This window comes from Scyliorhinus canicula, chromosome 15 (genome assembly GCF_902713615.1).
Source record: "Scyliorhinus canicula chromosome 15, sScyCan1.1, whole genome shotgun sequence".
Taxonomy (NCBI): Eukaryota; Metazoa; Chordata; class Chondrichthyes; order Carcharhiniformes; family Scyliorhinidae; genus Scyliorhinus; species Scyliorhinus canicula.
This window is the reverse complement of record NC_052160.1, coordinates 112,147,970-112,169,705: the sequence shown is the minus strand read 5'-3', so window position 1 is coordinate 112,169,705 and position 21,736 is coordinate 112,147,970. Positions and strand designations below refer to the sequence as shown.

The following is a 21,736-nucleotide window of genomic DNA, read 5'->3' as shown; positions in this document are numbered from 1 at the left end:
GATCAAGCAGTGATCAGCACATAATGCCCTAGTAAGGCCAGTGTAAGGCCTTTCCGCCAATGTAGACTGAGAGGCTAGTAACCGTGTAAAACCCATTGGATTGTGTTCTTAATCTTTTGTTTCCTTTAAATTTTGAGTACCCAATTCATTTTTCCAATTAAGGGGCAATTTACCCTGGCCAATCCACCTAGCCTGCATATCTTTGGGTTGTGGGGGCGAAACACGGGGAGAATGTGAAAATTCCACACGGACAGTGACCCAGAGCCGGGATCGAACCTGGGACCTCAGCGCCGTGAGGCAGCAGTGCTAACTCACTGCGCCACCGTGCTGCCCTCTGTGTGCTTAATCTTAACCATATTGAACTGTATTGAAGAACCACAGAATGCAACATGACCAATGTATACAGTTCAAAAAGATTTCTATTCCTTGTTATGAAAATATTGAAAAGGTTACTGAATTGAAGCACCTCAGAGCCCATCTTGACCTCAGGAGAAAATGGGAATATCATTGCACTTTACCATTACCGTGCTTAGCACAGTAGCGCAGTGGTTAGCACCGTTGCTTCACAGCTCCAGGGTCCCAGATTCGATTCCCGGCTTGGGTCACTGCCTGTGCAGGGTCTGCTCGTGTCTGCGTGGGTTTCCTCCGGAAGCTCCAGTTTCCTCCCACAGTCCAAAGACACGCGGGTTAGGTGGATTGGCCGTGTTAAATTGTCCTTAGTGTCCAAAGAGGTTGGGTGGGGTTACGGGCATGGGGCAGAGATGTGGGCTTAAGTGCTCTTTCCAAGGGCCAGTGCAGGCATGATGGACCGAATGGCCTCCTTCTGCACTGTATGCTCTATGTCTAAGAAAATTTGAAACGTTTTGTAATTGCGAGATATTTTATGAACAAAGTATATTTTTGCAAAAAACAAGCCCTGCTCCCTGCCCATTCACAACTCCTCCAGTCTCCTATCAACCAAAACGTAAAAAAACCCAGAAAAAAATCAATTAAGTCGAATTTTTAAAAAAACTTTTGGAATGTTATATATTTATTTCAAAATCTAATTTGAATAATTGTCGCCAAAAAGAAGCCAAACGATACAGATGGATTGAAGGCAACTTTCTGAAAATGGTCCCAATTAAAATAAATGTAGGACCCGAGTTATAAAGGTTTTGTTAATTAGGTAATTAAATATTGCGGATCTGCGAGAAAAAATTCCCTCCTTTAAAAATAAGTGCGATTGCATTACTCCTGCAAAAAATATATAAATGTATCAACTCAAGTCAGTGTCAATATCACCAGTGTAAATACAATAATGTACAAGAGAACTTGTAGCCTCGAGGAGCAGAGTGCAGTAAAAACGGACAGGTCCTTCATCTCCAGAAGGACTCGAGCCCCTTACCATTCTCAGCATGCTGGTTGCATCAGGTACCTCGGAGCGATAGTTATTGTGGGCATGGACCACATCCTCCTTCTCTGCTTCGGACAGAGGGCGGACAGGCTCGGGGAATGTCAGACAAACGAGCAGCGCCACTGTCACTGACCAAGCTGCCATCCTTCCTCAGATCCCGACTCCGCTGGGCACAGATCAGCTCCACTTTATAGATGGGGGTGTCTCCGAATCAGCGGAAAGGAGGCGCGATGCTGGTGTTTATAACCGCGGAGCGGACGACGCGGGCTCTCCATTGCGCTGCACAGTTTGAATATTATAACCGCTGCGAGTTTACATTGATCCCTCTGTCGTTCCAAAACATTCGACATGCAAGAACTGAATAGGGAACACCCGGGGGAGTGGGAGGAGGGGGAGAACTAAGTCACGTAATTCCCAGGAAATTCATAAATCTAAAATGCATAGATTTATTCTATGTTCCAATCCCACAATATAGAGAGTTTCAGACAAGCTCATCTCCCTGGCGAGTCTTAGCCTGGATATCAGATCAACCGTGAGTTTAATGGGATCAGGAGCTGTTTAGGACAAAAGTCTGGATATTCCAAGTAAAAGGGAACACACGGGCAACATGTTCTTCCCCGAAGGGGAAAGTGAAATACCCTTATCCAAAATGCTCTATAATTTAAAGAGATTGCGAAAACATTTGTCAGACATTGACAATAGAACTGATTAAAAATATACATTAGGAGCCTAATATTAACTGGCAAATATCAGTCAACTTGTATTCAAGAGGGGAGATCCTGTCAGACTAACCTTCTGGGTTTCTTGCAGAAATTAAAATATCAACTTGAATGTGTTAGAAACCGACAGTAAAAATGCAGTTTTCTTAGACTTCAGTATGGCAGGCTCAATGCATCCACTTGCAGCTGAAAGGCCACCTGCTGTATTGGATACATAGTGTTGGCTGGCGGCTTCAACAACATTCAATTGATTTATTTGAATTTGGATTCTGCTGTTCTCCATTTTGGATCAATCCCACATTTTTTTTTATCACCACCTGTTCAACTCGCAGCATCGCATACTAAGGCATTCCTATTTATCGGAACGCCATGTTCAGGAAGGCTCCATCTCAACCCACTTTGAAAGGTGGCCCTCTTCCCACCCACCCTGTACCCCCCCACTCCTCAACATCCCCGGAGCCGAAGGCATTCTGTACTGGGTTGGGTTCAATAAAAGTAGCAGGACAACAGGTACGGGTTGAGGGCCCCTGCAAGTTTCTACTGGATTTCCGCTTACTCCAGTAGAACCGCCAGTTTAGTAGCCGTCTCCACTAAAATTCAGTTGAGACCACTCAAGCACCACCTTGGATCGAGGAACTATGCGCATCCTCCCCAGCTCAAACTGGAGTGTCCTTCTTCAATACTGAAGTTGCAAAAACGTGCAACATGGTGAAGATAGGAGTTAGGAATAAAGTCTGCACCCATAGAACATACAGTGCAGAAGGAGGCCATTCGGCCCATCGAGTCTGCACCGACCCACTTAAGCCCTCACTTCCACCCTATCCCCGTAACCCACCTAACCTTTTTGGTCACTAAGGGCAATTTATCATGGCCAATCCACCTAACCTGCACGTTTTTGGACTGTGGGAGGAAACCCACGCAGACACGGGGAGAACGTGCAGACTCCGCACAGACAGTGATCCAAGCTGGGAATCGAACCTGGGACCCTGGCACTGTGAAGCCACAGTGCTATCTACTTGTGCTACCGTGTTGCCCATGTTTTGTTGTTTCCTCTGCACGGGGCAGATTTCTCATCTGTTCCCAAAAGTGTTTTTTTTCCTGAACCAGCCTGTCGCCAGGGACTAGTTGACACTCAAACCTGTTCTGTGGTTAACAGTCACAGCTCCAGGGTCCCAGGTTCGATTCCCAGCTTGGATCACTGTCTATGCAGAGTCTGCACGTTCTCCCCGTGACTGCGTGGGTATCCGGTTTCCTCCCACAGTCCAAAGATGTGCAGGTTAGGTGGATTGGCCATGCTAAATTGCCCTGTGTCTAAAAGGTGGGGTGGGTTTACTGGGTTACGGTTATAGGGTGGAGGTGTGGGCTTGGGTAGGGTGTGTCATAATATCCACTCATGTATATAACGAGATGCAGACAGGCAGTGATTGACACACAGAATAACCAATGAACACACACGACACAGAACAACCAATCACCAGACAGGACACTAACACTAAAAAACACATAAGGCATCAAGACTCTCCCTCTCTCACAGGACACAGCTACTGAGATGGTTAGAGTGCACAAGCCAGTGAGCACCATCTCTATGTGGTAGAGAGCTAGTCTGGTCAAGCCAGTAGGAGGTTATCAGTTAGATTAATAGAGTGTCAACCCACAGCAGATTATGTACAGCAATCAGCACGTTCAATAAAACAGTGTTGGACCATCTCCTGTGTTGGAAGCCTGTTTCTAGTTTCATTGCATCCAGTTGCAGTCAACGCTGAACCAACCTACCTAACACATCATGGTACCAGGGAGCTATTAATTCTAACAAACCTACCTTGAGTGAATCTGCAATGACCAGCAAGCAGCCATCCAGCGGCATGAAAAATATCCAACCTCCTCTGCAACTCCGGATCTTCGACAAGCTCGGCGCCAACTGGAAAGTCTTCAAACAGAAGTCCCTCCTGTATATCAAGGCCTCCGGCCTTGAGGCAGCATCGGATGCCAGAAAGATCGCGCTGTTCCTGTCCACTGTGGGGGAACACACCATCCACATCTATAACTCGCGCACGTTTGCTGATGAACCTTTTCAGTCCTTCTTGCCCCATCTCCGCATCCTAGCGCAGTCATGTAATTATGACTTGATGGCTGATTCCATGATCCGGGATCAGATCGTCTGCGGGAGCAGCTCCTCAAAATCAAACAGTTGACTCTCTCCGTCGCCATCGAAACGTGCGTTGTCCATGAGCATGCCACAACTCGTTACTCCCGCATCAGGGCGGCAGAAACTGCAAAACTGGCCTCCCATGAGGCAGAAAGGGTGCAGGCCATCACAAAAATGCAAGGCCTGAGCATTGAGGAGAGAGGCCATTTTGCGCACTTTTCCCGGGTCCCTATGCATGCACGCCACGACCGGGTGGACAATGAGGCCGAAGACCCTAATGCACATGTGCGAACATCGGCCGACTGCAATGCGCATGCGCAATGGCGCACAGAACGCGCTGGTGTTAGCGGCATGACGTGTCCAAATTGTGGCTCCGCCCATTTAAAGCGGCAATGTCCAGCCAAAGGAAGGTGATGTCTACAGTGTGGAAAGCCTGGGCATTATGTGGCCTTCTGCAGGATTGCTCCACCGAGCAACAGCCAGCGATTGCAGCTGCAGCGCAGACGTGTCCACTGCGTACAACAAGGCATGCAGGATTCTGATCCCGACAGCCCAACGGACCCCAATGCTGACTACCTTGAGTCTCCATATCGGGTGGGCATTATCACCACACGCGAACTGGTCTCCACCGCGCCTGCAAACCGCCTTCCAATCCTCAGTGTGGATCCTGACGACGAGTGGTGTGCTGTCATCACGGTCAACCAGTCTCGCATCCGATTTAAATTGGACACTGGCGCGTCTGCGAACCTCATATCAGTCAGACCTCGACAGCATCCGAGACCAACCCAGGGGGAGGCTGCCAGCTCCTTGACTACAATAGTAATGCCATAGCTGCCAGTGGATCGTGTCAGCTACGTGTATCTCACAAGGCAATGTTACGATTCAAGATCGTGCGGCCTGACAAGGCGTCCTTGCTCAGTGCTCGCGCATGCAAACTCTTAAATCTGGTCCAGCGAGTCCATACCATGTCCTCGACACCGGCGACTGCCTCGCCCAATTCAAATCTCCTGACTGAGATAGACGACATTCTCACGCAATACCACAATGTGTTTGATGGGATGGGCACGCTCCCATATCGCTACAAGATTTTACTCAAGCCGAATGCCACCCCAGTCATCCATGAACCTCGCCGGGTGCCGGCTCCTCTCAAGGATCATCTGAAAATGCAGCTACGAGAGCTCCAAGACTAGGGCATCATCTCAAAGGTCACGGAACCAACAGACTGGGTCAGCTACATGGTCTGCATCAAGAAACCCTCTGGTGAACTCCGCATTTGCATTGATCCCAAAGACCTGAATCGCAACATAATGAGAGAACACTACCCGATCCCGAAGCGTGAAGAATTAACCTGTGAGATGGCTCAAGACAAATTCTTTACCAAGCTGGATGCCTCCCGTGGTTTCTGGCAGATACAGCTGGACGAGTCCAGTCGGAAGCTGTGCACATTTAACACTCCGTTTGGCAGGTATTGCTACAATCGCATGCCTTTTGGTATTATATCAGCTTCCGAAGTCTTTCATCGCATAATGGAACAAATGATGGAGGGCATCGAGGGGCTGTGAGTCTATGTGGACGACGTGATCATCTGGTCCACAACGCCCGAGGATCATATCGATCGCCTCAAACAGGTTTTCCAGAGGATTCATGAAAACGGTCTCCAGCTCAACAGGGCCAAATGCTCATTTGGTCGGTTCGCTATCAAGTTTCTGGGTGACCACATTTCACAGCAAGGTGTGCAACCTGATGCTGACTAGGTGCTGGCAATCAATGCCATGAAGACCACAGAGGACAAAAAGGCAGTCCTCCGTTTCCTCGGGATGGTAAATTTTCTCGGAAAATTCATTCCCAATATGGCATCCCTCACCACAGCCCTCCGGCATCTCGTTAAAAATTCGACAGTGTTCCAGTGGCTTCCCGCACATCAAGCGGAGTGGCTTGAGCTGAAGGCGAAGCTCACCACAGCCGCAGTACTGGTGTTGTTCGATCCAACCAAGGTATCCACAGACGCAAGCCAGGACGGCATTGGGGCGGTGCTCCTCCAGCGAGACGAATCGTCGTCCTGGGCTCCAGTGGCATATGCCTCCAGGGCCATGACTCCGACCGAACAATGGTATGCCCAAATCGAAAAGGAGTGCTTGGGTGTCCTGACAGGAATAGTCAAGTTTCATGACTACGTATACGGTCTGCCAAAGTTCACGGTGGAAACAGACCACAGGCCTTTAGTCCACATAATCCAGAAGGATTTAAATGACATGACACCTCAGCTGCAGCTGATTCTTCTTCGTCTCTGTCGATATGACTTCGAACTCGTCTACACACTGGGTAAGGAGCTGATCATCGCGGATGCCCTATCCATCACCACGCCATGTGAACAGGGCGACTTCATTCGCCACATTGAGGCACAGGTGCAGTTGTGTGCCAGCAACCTCCCAGCCACTGATGAACGAGTTGTCCAAATACGCAAAGAAACTGCCAAAGATCCTCTAGTGCAGCGCGTGATGCAACACCTCGCCCATGTCTGGCAAAAGGGGCAGTGCCCCCAGTTATTCAACATTAAGGATGAGTTAACAGTTATTGAGGGGATCCTTCTTAAACTAGATAGAATCGTCATTCCCCAAAGCATGCAAAACATGGTGCTCAGACAGATCCATGAGGGTCACCTTAGGGTCGAGAAATGGCGACGCAGAGCTCGGCAGGCAGTTTACTGGCCTGGCATCAGCCAGGACATTGCCACCACGGTCCTCAACAACATGCCAGAAGTTTCAACCAGCTCAGCCCAAGGAAACACTGCAACAGCACGAGATTGTGACTTCTCCATGGTCCAAGGTGGGGATTGACCTCTTTCACGCAAATGGGCGTGATTACATGCTCTTGGTCGAATACTTCTCCAGCTACCCGGAAGTGGTGAAACTGTCGGACCTCACGTCCAAGTCAGTCATCAAAGCCTGCAAAGAGACGTTTGCCAATCATGGGATACCACTCACAGTAATGAGTGACAACGGTCCATGTTTCTACAGCCAAGAGTGGTCGCCTTTGCATGATCATACCACTTCAGTCATACCACATCCAGTCCCCATTCCCCGCAATCAAACCGGAAGGCCGAGAAAGGGGTCCATATTGTCAAGCGTTTGATGTGCAAGACTGCAGACTGAGCCTCGGATTTCAACCTGGCGCTGTTGGCATACAGAGTAACCCCTCTGTCGACTGGTTTGTCTTCGGTGCAATTGCTCATGAACCGCAACCTGAGTTCCAGCCATCCATGTTCCAGACCTTGACCACCTCACGGTGCTGCAGAAAGTGCAGTGATCCAAGGACCAGCAGAAGATCACGTATGATGCTCATGCCACGGATCTGCCTGTGCTGGCTCCAGAAGATGTTGTTCGCGTCCAGTTGCCTAAGGGAGGTTGGTCAGCCCCAGCTGTTGTCATCAGACAGGCTGCTCCCAGGTCTTTCGTTGTTCAAATGGCTGATGGCTCCATTTTATGGCACAACAGGAGGGCGCTGCGCAAAGTTCCCTGCCCACCACCCGACCGCACTTTTCCACATGTCATCATGCCTCATCCTGACATCTTGCACCACGAGGCCACCACTCTGGCAGCGATCCCGCCTGTCCATGAGGCCACCAAAATGGTAGCAATCCCACCTGTCCAAGTGCCGCCGTCCCCCCCCCTCCACCTCTGAGGTGATCGACAAGAATTCGTCGCCCGCCACAAAGACTGAATCTATAGACTTACATCTTGTAAATTTTGTTCAGTTTGCTCTGTATCTGCATGATAAATACCTTCCCTTTTACATATGTTCATTCACTCACCACTTGTACATAGTCATGCATGTATATACAGCCACGTTCCAAAATTTATTTTAAAAAGGGAAGATGTCACAATATCCACTCGTGTATATAATGAGATGCAGACAGGCAGTGATTGACACACAGAATAACCAATGAACACACACGACACAGAACAACCAATCACCAGACAGGACACTAACACTATAAAACACATAAGGCATCAAGACTCACCCTCTCTCACAAGATACAGCTACTGAGATGGTTAGTATGCACAAGCCAGTGAGCACCATCTCCATGTGGTAGAGAGCTAGTCTGGTCAAGCCAGTAGGAGGTTATCAGTTAGATTAATAGAGTGTCAACCCACAGCAGATTATGTACAGCAATCAGCACGTTCAATAAAACAGTGTTGGACCATCTCCTGTGTTGGAAGCCTGTTTCTAGTTTCACTGCATCCAGTTGCAGTCAACATTGAACCAACTTACCTAACACATCAGGGTGCTCTTTCCAAGGGCCAGTGCAGACTCAATGGGCCGAATTGCCTCCTTGTGCACTGTAAATTCTATGATGATTATGTGAACTCACCTTCCATGACCATCCAGCCTTGGGCTGACTCCAACCTGGAGCTTCTGGCTCAAGAACAAGGACACAATCCACTGTGCCACAAGGCCTCCTTCATTCAAGTACTAACCAGGCCCGAATCTGCTTAGCTTCCGATATCAGGCGTTTTCATACTATGTCTGTGCCTCCTCAAATGGGGTGATTTGTAAGGAGATATTCGATGATGAAAGGCTAGCCTGCCAGTCAAGTTAAGAAGAGGTTGTCCATGAACTCAGGAGCAGGGTCACACTCATGGCATTGGGGCGCACTCATGCACGCGATGCTAACATTGGTTCAAGTGACCGAAGCAGGGCAACGGGATTAGTGGCACATTTAACAACAGCCTGTTGAATGTATTGACATCAAGGCAAAGTAACCTTCTTGATCGGAAATGCATCCAGCACTTTCAACATACACTCCCTCCCACCGACGCATTGTGACAGCAGTGTGCACCATCTACAAGGTGGACTGCAGCACGTCACCAAGGCTCCTTGACAGCACCTTCCAAACCAGTGACCTCTACCTAGAAGGAAAAGGACAGAAGATACATAGGAATACCACCGCCTGCAAGCTCCCCTCCAAGTCACACACCATCCTGATGTGGGACTGTATCGCTGTTCCTTCATTTTTACTGGGTTAAAATCCGGCAACTCCCAAACAGCACTGTGGGGTGTTCCTACATGTGGGCGGCAGCAGTTCACAAAGGCAGCTCAGCACCTTCAAGAAGGGCAATTAGGGATCGCCTGGCCAATGACATCCTATGAATGACTACTCCTGCACATCACTCCTCACAGCGATTTACCTTATCGGTACACTCAGTCCTCTCCATCTATGCACTTCCTCACATTCCCATCTGTTCCATACACAGACAAGCCCTCATCTAATTTGATTTGATTTATTGTCACATGTACCACAGTACAGTGAAAAGTAATTTTCTGCGACTGAGGGAATGTACAGAGTACGTACACAGTAGACAAAAAGAATAATCAACAGAGTACATTGACAAATGGTACATCAGCAAACAGTGACTGGTTACAGTGCGGAACAAGGGGCCAAACAAAGCAAATACATGAGCAAGAGCAGCATAGGGCATCATGAAGTGATCTTACAGGGAACAGATCAGTCCGAGGAGGAGTCGTTGTACCTGTGGGGAAGCTGTTCCTATGTCTGGATGTGCAGGTCTTCAGAGTTCTGTACCTTCTGTTTGGTGGAAAGGTCTGGAAGGCGGCAATGCCTGGGTGGGAAGGGTCTCTGCTAATTCTGTTTGCCTTCCTCAGGCAGCGGGAGGTGTATACAGAATCAATGCGGGGTGGCAAGCTTGTGTGATGCGTTGGGCTGAGTTCACCACACTGCAGTTTTGTGCGCTCTTGGACCGAGCAGTTGCAATACCAGGCTGTGATGCAGTCGGATAGGATGCTCTCTATCGTACATCTGTAGAAGTTTGAGAGTCGATGCAGACATGCCAAATTTCTTTAGCTTCCTTCGTAAGTAGAGACGTTGTTGGGCTTTCTTGACTATTGCATCAACGCGAGTGGACCAGGACAGACTGTTGGTGATGGTGACTCCCAGGAACTTAAAGCTATCAACCATCTCCACTTCGGAGCCATTGATGCAAGTGGTGTGCCGTGCTATGCTTCCTGAAATCGATGATCAGTTCCTTGGTCTTTCCGACATTTCAAGAGACATCTTGTCACTGTCATGTCTCTCTCATAGTCAAGCACAACAAATGCTTTCCATCCATCCAATCCATACAGGCCAATAGGTTCAATCATGGGTCTCTTCTAAGCCTCATTGCAAAAGATGTTGGGGAGAGGCAGAGAACCAGAGAAGGCTCTCCTGCTGTCTTGCATCTCGCAGTTGCAGCGGAGATAGCCCGAGACCTCAGTGGACACTTGGCTTGTTTGGCTGTTAGATATGTGGCGGTGGGGGGGTGGAGTCCCACCTACCTGGTGACAATATTAGTCACATGGAATACAATACTCGTACTGTTGAGGTCAGCACCAAGGAAAACAGCACAAATTACATCTATTTCAATCTGCTTGAAACAGAACTCCAAAGTGGAAATCAGGCATACATCTCCAAAATGTCACAGCAACTAAAAGTGTGAAAGTCACTTCTCAGCATTATACTGTGATGCTCTTGCACAGCTGAGGTGTCAGTACTTGCTGACACATTTCCTCATTGTCTTCAGCACCAGAAATTACTGCTGTACATAGAATAGTACAGCACAGCAGAGAACAGGCCGTACTCTTACTATCATTTGCAATTTCCATGAACCCAGAAAATCCATGGACTTTCAAATTGCAAACGCCCTGTTACCATCACTGTAATTGAACACTTAACCCGTTTGAAATTGCAACCTCCTTGGGAAAGGGAAGTTTGGCTTGCGCACAGCCTAATGCACTGGAGTTAAATGCAGAATTTAGCAGGTTGAAGCTGACTTCTCAATCTGGTCAATTTCCCCACTCTTCACAACCCCAACTATCCCCAAACCCATGCACCATAGCACTAAATTACATCCCTTACACTGGAAGCATCTCGGGAACCATTTTGTTGCAAGGATCATGCCGTGCCCCTCCGCACATCCACCCAAATGTTGAGGCTGACCTACCGAGACTTTCAAAAGCCATTTCCACCGTGAGTTGTTGAGGTAAAAACTATGTCAATACTCAAAATGAGATTGCATTTCTGAATGAAGGAAAATGCTGACCTAGATTGGTTGGACTGAATCATAGAATTTACAGTGCAGGAGGCCATTCGGCCCATCGAGTATGCGCCAGCCCTTGGAAAGAGCACCCTACTTAAATTAATTAAATTAACTTAAATTAATTATCACTGTTCCTAAGTTTGTGCAATGGTCCAGAATAGCCCAGAGAACGGATATTATCTTGGACTGCTATTGTTTCTTATTAAGTACTCACAGCTGTTTTGACTTGATGGTTATATTCCAAAATCTGTGCATACTTTGAGTCGTTGGACTTTGGCACAATAAATATTATCATTCATCAAGAAGGATCCAAATGATGATTCAGATGTAAATGGGAGTTACAAGCAAAACAACCAGCTGTTTCCATCTCCACCCTTGTGGACACGAATCCAACGCACAGCTGCTTCTTGTAAAATTAACAGAACGAGTGAAAAACATGTTTTAGAGAAAAAAGGAATTGCATTTATATTACAACTTTTCTGAATATGGCTTAAAGCATTTCACATCCAATGAATTGCTACAGAAATGCAGTCAATACTATGTCAACAAAGACGATCCTACAAACACCAATTATTGCTCTTCTTTATATACCACTATATGTTCTTTCACCACAGGGTGCTGTGCGTGTTTAATAAGACTAATACCAAAGTTAAAAACTTAGTGGTTCCTATTCATTATTCAATATAAAATTGTACCCCACAAACATCTCTCAAAAATCACCCAGCTCATCAATCACAATTAGCCAGCAGGACAAATGTATATGCAATGCATTAATTGCAAACTAGCCGAACTCTTCATGCGATAAAATCAAAGGGAATCTGTGACAATATAATCGCACACAAATGCTCCAAGTAAGTCCCGCTCATGCAGTGTACCCTAGACCTGCTAGCTGCCTATTATACCCAACAATCCATTAAATTATTTTACTTCAGGTACCATCTTTGATTATCTGCAGACACAGGGAATTTCAGGGATCCTTGGATGGCTAATTTTGGGAAACGAACTTTCAGCTGGCAAAGATTAACCTCACAAGGTACAGTACTATTGAAGTTTTTAAAAACTTGGGTGCCAGAATAGTAGCTAAACATTACAAAAATAGATTAGTTTTAAATGCAAGTATTACATTCGAAAAATCTTCCCCTGCATCCATTTCATTATGCCTATTTTTATTTTTTCACAGGAAGTGGGGCATCGCTGGCTAGGCCAGCATTTATACCTCTAATTGCACTTAAAAATAATACAGTATTCAATCCTGAATTTTTTAATTGTTTTTTAAAGTTTAAATTTCTTTTGCTTCTATTTTCCTCAGTCGCTATAGAGATGAATGTCATCTTTCTTTAAGCTCATCCACATTCACAAAAATTTGCATTGGTCCCAGTACAGAATATGCAACCAAGGTCAAACAAGAAGCACTATAACTGGATGGATCACACTTCAACAAGGCACCTGGAGTCAAAATGCAAAAGACAAAAGTCAGTAATCACAGAATCATAGAAGTTACAGCGCAGAAGGAGGCCATTCGGTCCATCGACTTTGCACCAGCCCAGGCAAAGAGCACCCTACTAGAGACCATGCCTCCACCCTATCCCCGTAACCCCATCTAACCTTTTGGACTGTAGGGGGAAATTTAGCTTAGCCAATCCACCTAGCCTGCACATCTTTGGACTGTGGGAGGAAACCGGAGCACCCAGTGGAAACCCACGCAGACATGGGGAGAAAGTGCAAACTCCACACAGTCACCCGAGGCCGAAATTGAACCCTGGGTCCGTGAGGCAGCAGTGCTAACCACTGTGCCACTGTAATCTGTTGAATTATTCGATGAAACCGGTATGATTACCTTCTTTCAACTTTTCTATGCCAAATAGCACTGATCAAATAAACAGCATGATAGACAAAAACAAACAAAGGCACCACAAGTGACCCTACCCCAAAAAGCACGCACTAAAATGAATATCGATATACATGAAAAGAGCATAGATGCGATTAAGTAAATAACTGTCAAAAAAGTGGGAGCAGACATCATTAACTAGTGTACTTTTCATTTTCTAATCTATTTCTCCAATGTACCTATCACAATCATTTTTATTATGCCATATTTCACATATCCGAGCTCTAATCTATAAACAGAGTCTGATCTTTGACAAAATTTGCATTTCAATTGCACCCAAGAAAATGAATAAAGAACATTTATAATACCTACACAAGAATTCACATCTGCTAAAGCTCTTGAGGGTTTAGTTTTAAATGTTTTCCGTAAAATGCTATTTTTAGGCTCCATATTTTTAAACCTCTGAATTAGCTAATGGCTTTCACTTGTGCAATAATAAACGTAAACAACCTTTGAGCTAATTGAGACACTTCAGCCGTGAATATTCAAAGCTGCAAGAGAAAACAAATTCTGTAGATGCTGGAAACTTGACATAATGATCACAAAGTCCTGGAAATGTCCAACAGACCCATCAGCGTTTAAAAACATAAAAATCTTGGTTGGCTAGAGTCTACAGCAGCCTTCATCAGAATTAAATTTCAACACTCCTCAAGCATTAACTATTTTCAATCCAGAAACTGACAAGAGTGCCATATATTTCCAGTGTTTTTAATTTTGGTAAAACATTCAAAACTGAATTTTTGAAACCAAAATCTATATCTTGTATTCATATTCCAGGCTTTGTATTGATTAAAGTTGCACTTTGGTAAAACAAGTAATTGAATGCAGAGCACAATCCATGCCAAAAGATTAGATAGAGTCATATAATAGGGGTAACATTAACATTTGGTGATATTGAATAATATACTTTCCCCAATTTTCCTTTTTATTAACCACATTGGAGCGAAAACCTGGGAGAGATGTTTAATGTGGCTGATCCAATATCAACATTAGAAGTATTTACTGATCGTGAAGAAGAATACACAGGAAAAGATCACCCAGAGATAATAGAAAGGAAGTTATTATGAATCATCAACATGACACAGATGCAGAGATCAAACACAAAACAATACAGCACAGGAACAGGCCCTTCGGCCCTCCAAGCCTGTACCAGTCATGATTACCACCCTTGTCCAAATCCCTCAGCATTTCCTAGTGCTATATCGCTCTATATCCATCCTGTCCAGATATTTGTTAAGATGCCGTTTGAACGCTGTTAATATATCTACTTTCACAACCTCCCCTGGCAGCTCATTCCAGGCACTCACCACCCTGTATGTAAAAACCTGCCTCGCACATCTTCTCTAAACTTTGCCCATTGGACCTTAAACCTATACCTAGTGACTGACCCCTCCACCCAGGAAAGAATGCCTGCCCATCCACTCTATGCCCCTCAATCTTGTAAACCTCTATTAGGTCGCTCCTCAACCTCCGTCGTTCTAATGAAAACAGTCCACGTCTATTCAGCCTCTCTGCACAGCTAACACCCTCTAGACCAGGCAACATCTGGTAAACCTCCTCTGCACTCTCTCCAAAGCCTCCACATCCTTCTGGTAGTGTGGCGACCAGAATTGTGCGCAATATTCCAAGTGCAGCTTCACCAAGTTTCTATAGAACTGCAGCATGACTTGCCTGTTTTTATATTAAGAAGTCTTACAACACCAGGTTAAAGTCCAACAGGTTTGTTTCAAACACGAGCTTTCGGAGCACGGCTCCTTCTTCAGGTGAATGGAAAGGCTTGTTCCAGAAATGTTTATATAGACACAGTCAGAGATGCCCCGGAATGCGAGCACCTGCAGGCAATCAAATCATCAAAGATGCAGAGAGAGAGGTAACTCCAGGTTAAAGAGGTGTGAATTGTCCCAAGCCAGTTCAGTCGGTAGGCCTCTGCAAGTCCAGGCTTGTTGGTGGGGGCCGAATGTAATGCGTCGCATTACATTCGGCCCCCACCAACAAGCCTGGACTTGCAGAGGCCTACCGAATGAACTGGCTTGGGACAATTCACACCTCTTTAACCTGGAGTTACCTCTCTCTCTGCATCTTTGATGATTTGATTGCCTGCAGGTGCTCGCATTCCGGGGCATCTCTGACTGTGTCTATATAAACATTTCTGGAACAAGCCTTTCCATTCACCTGAAGAAGGAGCCGTGCTCCGAAAGCTCGTGTTTGAAACAAACCTGTTGGACTTTAACCTGGTGTTGTAAGACTTCTTACTGTGCTCACCCCAGTCCAACGCCGGCATCTCCACATCATGTTTTTATATTCAATGCCTAGTCTAATTAAGGCAAGCATTCCGTATGCTTTCTTGACTACTTTGTCCACTTGTACTGACACTTTCAAAGATCTGTGGACCTGTACGCCCAGATCCCTGACCTTCTATATTCCTAAGAGTTTTGCCATTTACTGTATATTTCCCCTTTATGTTAGACTTACTGAAATGCATTACCTCACATTTGTCCGGATTAAACTCCATTTGCCATTTCTATGCCCAAGTCTCCAATCTATTTGGTCCTGCTGTATCCTTGGACTATCCACAACACTACCTGCCACTCCACCAACCTTGGTGTCATCCGCGAATGTATTAATCAGACGAGCTACATTTTCCTCCAAATCATTTGTATACTACAAACAGAGGCCCCAGCACCATTCTTTATGGAACACCACTAGTCACAACCTTCCATTCAGAAAAACACCCTTCTATTGCTACCCACTGCCTTGTGACCAAGCAAGTTCTGCATTCATCTTGCCACCTCACCTCTGATCCCGTGAGAAGAAAGAACAAAGAAAAGTACAGCACAGGAACAGGCCCTTCGGCCCTCCAAGCCTGCACCGACCATGCTGCCCGTCTAAACTAATATCTTCTGCACTTCCGTGGTCCGTATCCCTCTATTCCCATTCTATTCATGTATTTGTCAAGATGCCCCTTAAATGTCACTATCGTCCCTGCTTCCACCACCTCCTCCGGCAGCGAGTTCCAGGCACCCACTACCCTCTGTGTAAAACACTTGCCTCGTACATCTCCTCTAAACCTTGCCCCTCGCACCTTAAACCTATGCCCCCTACTAATTGACCCCTCTACCCTGGGAAAGTCTCTGACTGTCCACTCTGTCTAGGCCCCTCATAATTTTGTAGACCTCTCAGGTCGCCCCTCAACCTCCTTCGTTCCAGTGAGAACAAACAAGTTTATTCAACCTCTCCTCATAGCTAATGCACTTCATACCAGGCAACATCCTGGTAAATCTCTTCTGCACCCTCTCTAAAGCCTCCACATCCTTCTGGTAGTGTGTGACCAGAATTGAACACTATACTCCAAGTGTGGCCTAACTAAGGTTCTATACAGCTGCAACATGACTTGCCAATTTTTATACTCAATGCCCCGGCCAATGAAGGCAAGCATGCCATATGCCTTCTTGACTACCTTCCCCACCTGTGTTGTCTCTTTCAGTGACCTGTGGACCTGCACACCAAGATCTCTCTGACTGTCAACACTCTTGAGGGTTCTACCATTCACTGTATATTCCCTACCTGTATTAGACCTTCCAAAATGCATGACCTCACATTTGTCCGGATTAAACTCCATCGGCCATTTCGCCGCCCAAGTCACCAAATGATCTAAATCCTGCTGTATCCTCTGACCGTCCTCATCGCTATCCGCAATTCCACCAACCGCTGTGTCGTCCGCAAACTTACTAATCAGACCAGTTACATTTTCCTCCAAATCATTGATATATACTACGAACAGCAAAGGTCCCAGCACTGATCCCTGCGGAACACCACTAGTCACAGCCCCCCAATCAGAAAAGCACCCTTCCATTGCTATTCTCTGCCTTCTATGACATAGCCAGTTCTGCATCCATCTTGCCAGCTCAACTCTGATCCCATGTGACATCACCTTCTGTACCAGTCTGCCATGAGGGACCTTGTCAAAGGCCTTACTGAAGTCCACATAGACAACATCCCCTGCCCTACCTGCATCAATCATCTTTGTGACCTCCTCGAAAAACTCTTATCAAATTAGTGAGATACGACCTCCCCTTCACAAAACCGTGCTGCCTCTCGCTACTACAACCCCTTGCTTCCAAATAGGAGATCCTGTCTCGAAGAATTCTCTCCAGTAATTTCCCTACCACTGACGTAAGGCTCACCGGCCCGTAGTTCCCTGGATTATCCTTGGGACCCTTCTTAAACAAAGGAACAACATTGGCTATTCTCCAGTCCACCAGGACATCCCCTGAAGATAGTGAGGATCCAAAGATTTCTGTCATGGCCTCAGCAATTTCCTCTTTTGCCTTCTTCAGTATTCTGGGGTAGATCACATCAGGCCCTGAAGACTTATCCACCTTAATATTTTTCAAGACGTCCAACACCTCGTCTTTTTGGATCTCAATGTGACCCAGGCTATCTACACACCCTTCTCCAGACTCAACATCCATCAATTCCTTCTCTTTGGTGAATACTGATGCAAAGTATTCATTTAGTAACTCGCCCATTTCCTCTGGCTCCACACATAGATTTCCTTGCCTACCCTTCAGTGGGCCAACCCTTTCCCTGGCTACCCTCTTGCTTTTTATGTACATGTAAAAAGCCTTGGAATTTGCCTTAACCCTATTTGCCAATGTGACCTCTTTTAGCCCTCCTGACTCATTGCTTAAGTTCCTTCCTACTTTCCTTATATTCCACACAGGCTTCGTCTGTTCCCAGCCTTTTAGCCCTGACAAATGCCTCCTTTTTCTTTTTGACGTCTACAATATCCCTCGTTATCCAAGGATCGCAACATTTGCCATATTTATCCTTCTTCCTCACAGGAACATGCCAGTCCTGAATTCCTTTCAACTGACATTTGAAAGCCTCCCACATGTCAGATGTTGATTTACCCTCAAACATCCGCCCCCAATCTATGTTCTTCAGTTCCCACCTAATATTGGTATAATTAGCCTTCCCCCAATTTAGCACATTCACCCTAGGACCACTCTTATCCTTGTCCACCAGCTCTTTAAAACTTACTGAATTGTGGTCACTGTTCCCGAAATGCTCCCCTACTGAAACTTCTACCACCTGGCCTGGCTCATTCCCCAATACCAGGTCCAGTACAGCCCCTTCCTTAGTTGGACTATCTACATATTGTTTTAAGAAGCCCTCCTAGATGCTCCTTACAAATTCTGCCCCATCCAAGCCCCTAGCACTAAGTGAGTCCCAGTCAATATTGGGGAAGTTAAAGTCTCCCATCACAACCCTGTTGCTTTTACTCCTTTCCAAAATCTGTGTACCAATCTGCTCCTCTATCTCAAGCTGGCTGTTGGGATGCCTGTAGTAAACCCCCAACATTGTGACTGCACCCTTCTTATTCCTGATCTCTACCCATACAGCCTTGCTTCCCTCTGAGGTGTCCTCCCGCAGTACAGCTGTGATATTCTTCCTAACCAGTAGCGCAACTTTTCCACCCCTTTTATCTCCCCCTCTATCCCGCCTGAAACATCTAAATCCTGGAATGTTTAGCTGCCAATCCTGTCCTTCCCTCAACCAGGTCTCTGTAATGGCAACAACATCATAGTTCCAAGTACTAATCCAAGCTCTTAAATTCATATGCCTTACCCGTTATATTTCTTGCATTAAAACAAATGCACTTCAGGCCACCAGTCCCGCTGTTTTCAGCAACATCTCCCTGTCTGCTCTTCCTCAGAGCCATAGTGGCCCTATTTCCTAGTTCTTGCTCAATCTTTTCACCTTCTGACCTATTGCTCCGGTAGCCACCCCCCTGCCATACTAGTTTAAACCCTCCCGTGTGACATTAGCAAACCTCGCGGCCAGGATATTTATGCCTCTCCAGTTTAGATGCAACCCGTCCTTCACCTTTTGTACCAGTCTGCCATGAGACACCTCGTCAAAGGCTTTACTGAAGTCCACGTAAACAACATTCACCGCCCTCATCAATTATCTTTGTCACCTCCTCAAAAAACTCGATCAAGTTAGTGACGCACGTCCTCCCCTTCACAAAACCATGCCACCTACCCTAATGAGTCAATTTGTTTCCAAATTGGTATAAATCCTGTTCCTGAGAATTCTCTCCAATAATTTACCTACTACCGACATGAGGCTCACCGGCCTATAGTTTCCTGGATTATCCGTTACCTTTCTTAAACAGCGGTACCTACCACATTAGCTATTCTCCAGTCCTCTGGGATCTCACCTGTAGCCAATGAGGATACAAAGATGTCAGTCAAGGTCCCAGCAATTTCGTCTCTTACTTCCTCAGTATTCTGGGGTAAATTGCATCCGCCCAAGAGACTTATGTACCTTAATGTCTTTTAAAACACCCAATACCTCCTCCTTTTTCATGTCAACGTGACCCAGACTATCCATGCACCCTACCCAAGAATCATCTTCCACAAAATCCTTTTATTTGGTGAACACTGATGCAAAGTACTCATTTAGTACCTCACCCATTTCCTCTGGCTCAACAAATAGATCCCCCCCCCTCCCCTCAAGTGGTCCAATCCTTTCCCTGGCGACTCTCTTGCATTTTACATATGAATAAAAAGCTTTGAGATTCACCTTAATTCTACTTGCCAAGGACTTTTCATGACCCCTCCTAATTTCCCACTTAAGTACCTTTCTTTATACTCAACGGTTTTGACAGTCCCCATCCTTCTAGACCGTACAAAATCCTCTTTTCCTTTTGACGCGGTTCACAATATCCCTCATTATCCGAGCTCCCTAAACTTCCCATACTTATCCTTCATTCTCTCAGGAACTGACTTTCCTAAATCTTAATCAACTGTCGCTTGAAAGGCTCCCACATGTCTGAGGTTGATTTACCCTCCAACAGCCATACCCAATACAAATTCTTCAATTTCTGTCTGTCATCGTAATTTGCCTTTCCCCAGTTTAGCATATTAACCTGAGGCTTACCCTCATCCCGATCCAAAGATACCCTAAAACGTACAGAATTGTGGCAATTACTCCCAAAATGTTGCCCGACTGAAACTTCGACCACCTGACCAGGCGGTACTCCAAAAACGCACAATGGTTACGCAATGCCAGAGCTTGCAACAATAAATTATTCCAAGTGTTCAGAAGTTCCAAAGGCCCAGTATCTAAACAAGATCAGCAAGGGAAATCCATGCAAAAGGCCGCATTGGAAATCCCAGTTGTCAGCATTTTCAAGTTGATGGTTGATTTAAGCACCATGTGAATCTCCTGTTCATCAAAATGGAAATAAAATGCTTTAATTTTCATCCACCCATTGTTATCCTCAAGTACTTACAGGTCAGCTATAGCATAGTATAAGCTTCCATTCATTGTGACCCAACCATGTACCTTAGTTTTATGCGAGGAATTAAGGGCTACGGGGAGAATGCTGGTAGGTGGAGTTGAAATGCCCATCAGCCATGATTGAATGGCGGAGTGGACTCGATGGGCCGAATGGCCTTACTTCCACTCCTATGTCTTATGGTCTTAGTTCCAGCCTCAGAAAAAGCACACTGTATTTGACCAGGAGGAAAGTATGTCTTGGTGAGGTTGCATGTTACTGCAAAATAAGAGACAGTAAGCTTACCCTCAATAATAAATGGATTTCATCTGTTCAAATCCATTTTATGTAAAATTTGAATTCAATCTGAACTCGGGTCACAAAGATGATATGCTGAGCTAAGGATGGACAATTGGAAAATTAACTGTGACAGCTGTAGGTACAAACTCTAGCTTGCACCCATTATGTATGTTTCTTTATGCTGATTATCAATTGACAAATATTTCTTGGACTTCTGAATTCCTTTACACCTATAACTTGCTCACGTCAGATACTCAGAAATTAAACTCCATCTCATTATCCTGAAGGTCCAATCAGCTGCAACACGATTGTCGGCTTACGCAGCTTGGCAGGATCTTGTTACTAATTAGGAAAGGCCATGCCCCTGGTGTCTCACTCAGTTGCTGAGCAGGCAAACACACTATAAACTTTACAGCATTATTTGGATAGAATTTTTAAAAGAGCCCATAAGAATGAAAAGGTCATAACTGGAATGTTTTCTATCAACTGACATTAATTGAAGCTAGAAGAGGAAAATCGGACGAGGATAATTACCATTCACCTTCCTTTCAAGATATGATCCGGTATCCCAAAAGGGAAGAGCAGGAAAGAGGCTGGAGACATGAGCAACTCCACCCATGAAGGGAGATGCTCAATCACTGGCACAGCACTGTCATTTTTCCAGAGTTCAGTGGGAAACAAAGATCAGAGTGAATCAATCTATATCTGCCAAATGTCTACTATTGTCTCATCGTGATCAAGCGTCTGTTCCAATGATAATAAACTTAAAACAAGTTAGACATTAGGTCACACTGCATCTACAGAGGGAGCAGATAAGCTAACAATTCAGGTCCAGCTGTTCATGAGATAAAACAATTGATTTAATTTTTTTAACAACTTCAAAGCTGAAAAAGATTCATTTTGAAGTT

At 45.6% G+C, this 21,736-nt stretch overlaps 1 protein-coding gene across 3 annotated transcripts in view; it reads right to left on the bottom strand.

Moving 5' to 3' along the window:
* LOC119978342 (peptidase inhibitor 16-like) overlaps window positions 1–21,736 on the bottom strand; it is a 54,434-nt gene extending 32,698 nt beyond the window's left edge. The window contains exon 1 of one of the 3 annotated variants that reach the window (XM_038819915.1): window positions 21,363–21,736. In XM_038819915.1, coding sequence (XP_038675843.1) covers window positions 21,363–21,365 — 3 coding nt within the window. In that variant the 5' untranslated portion in view covers window positions 21,366–21,736. Of the gene's footprint in view, window positions 1–1,384; window positions 1,678–21,362 lie in introns of those variants that run through there. The other 2 variants (XM_038819914.1, XM_038819913.1) reach the window with 2 other exon arrangements.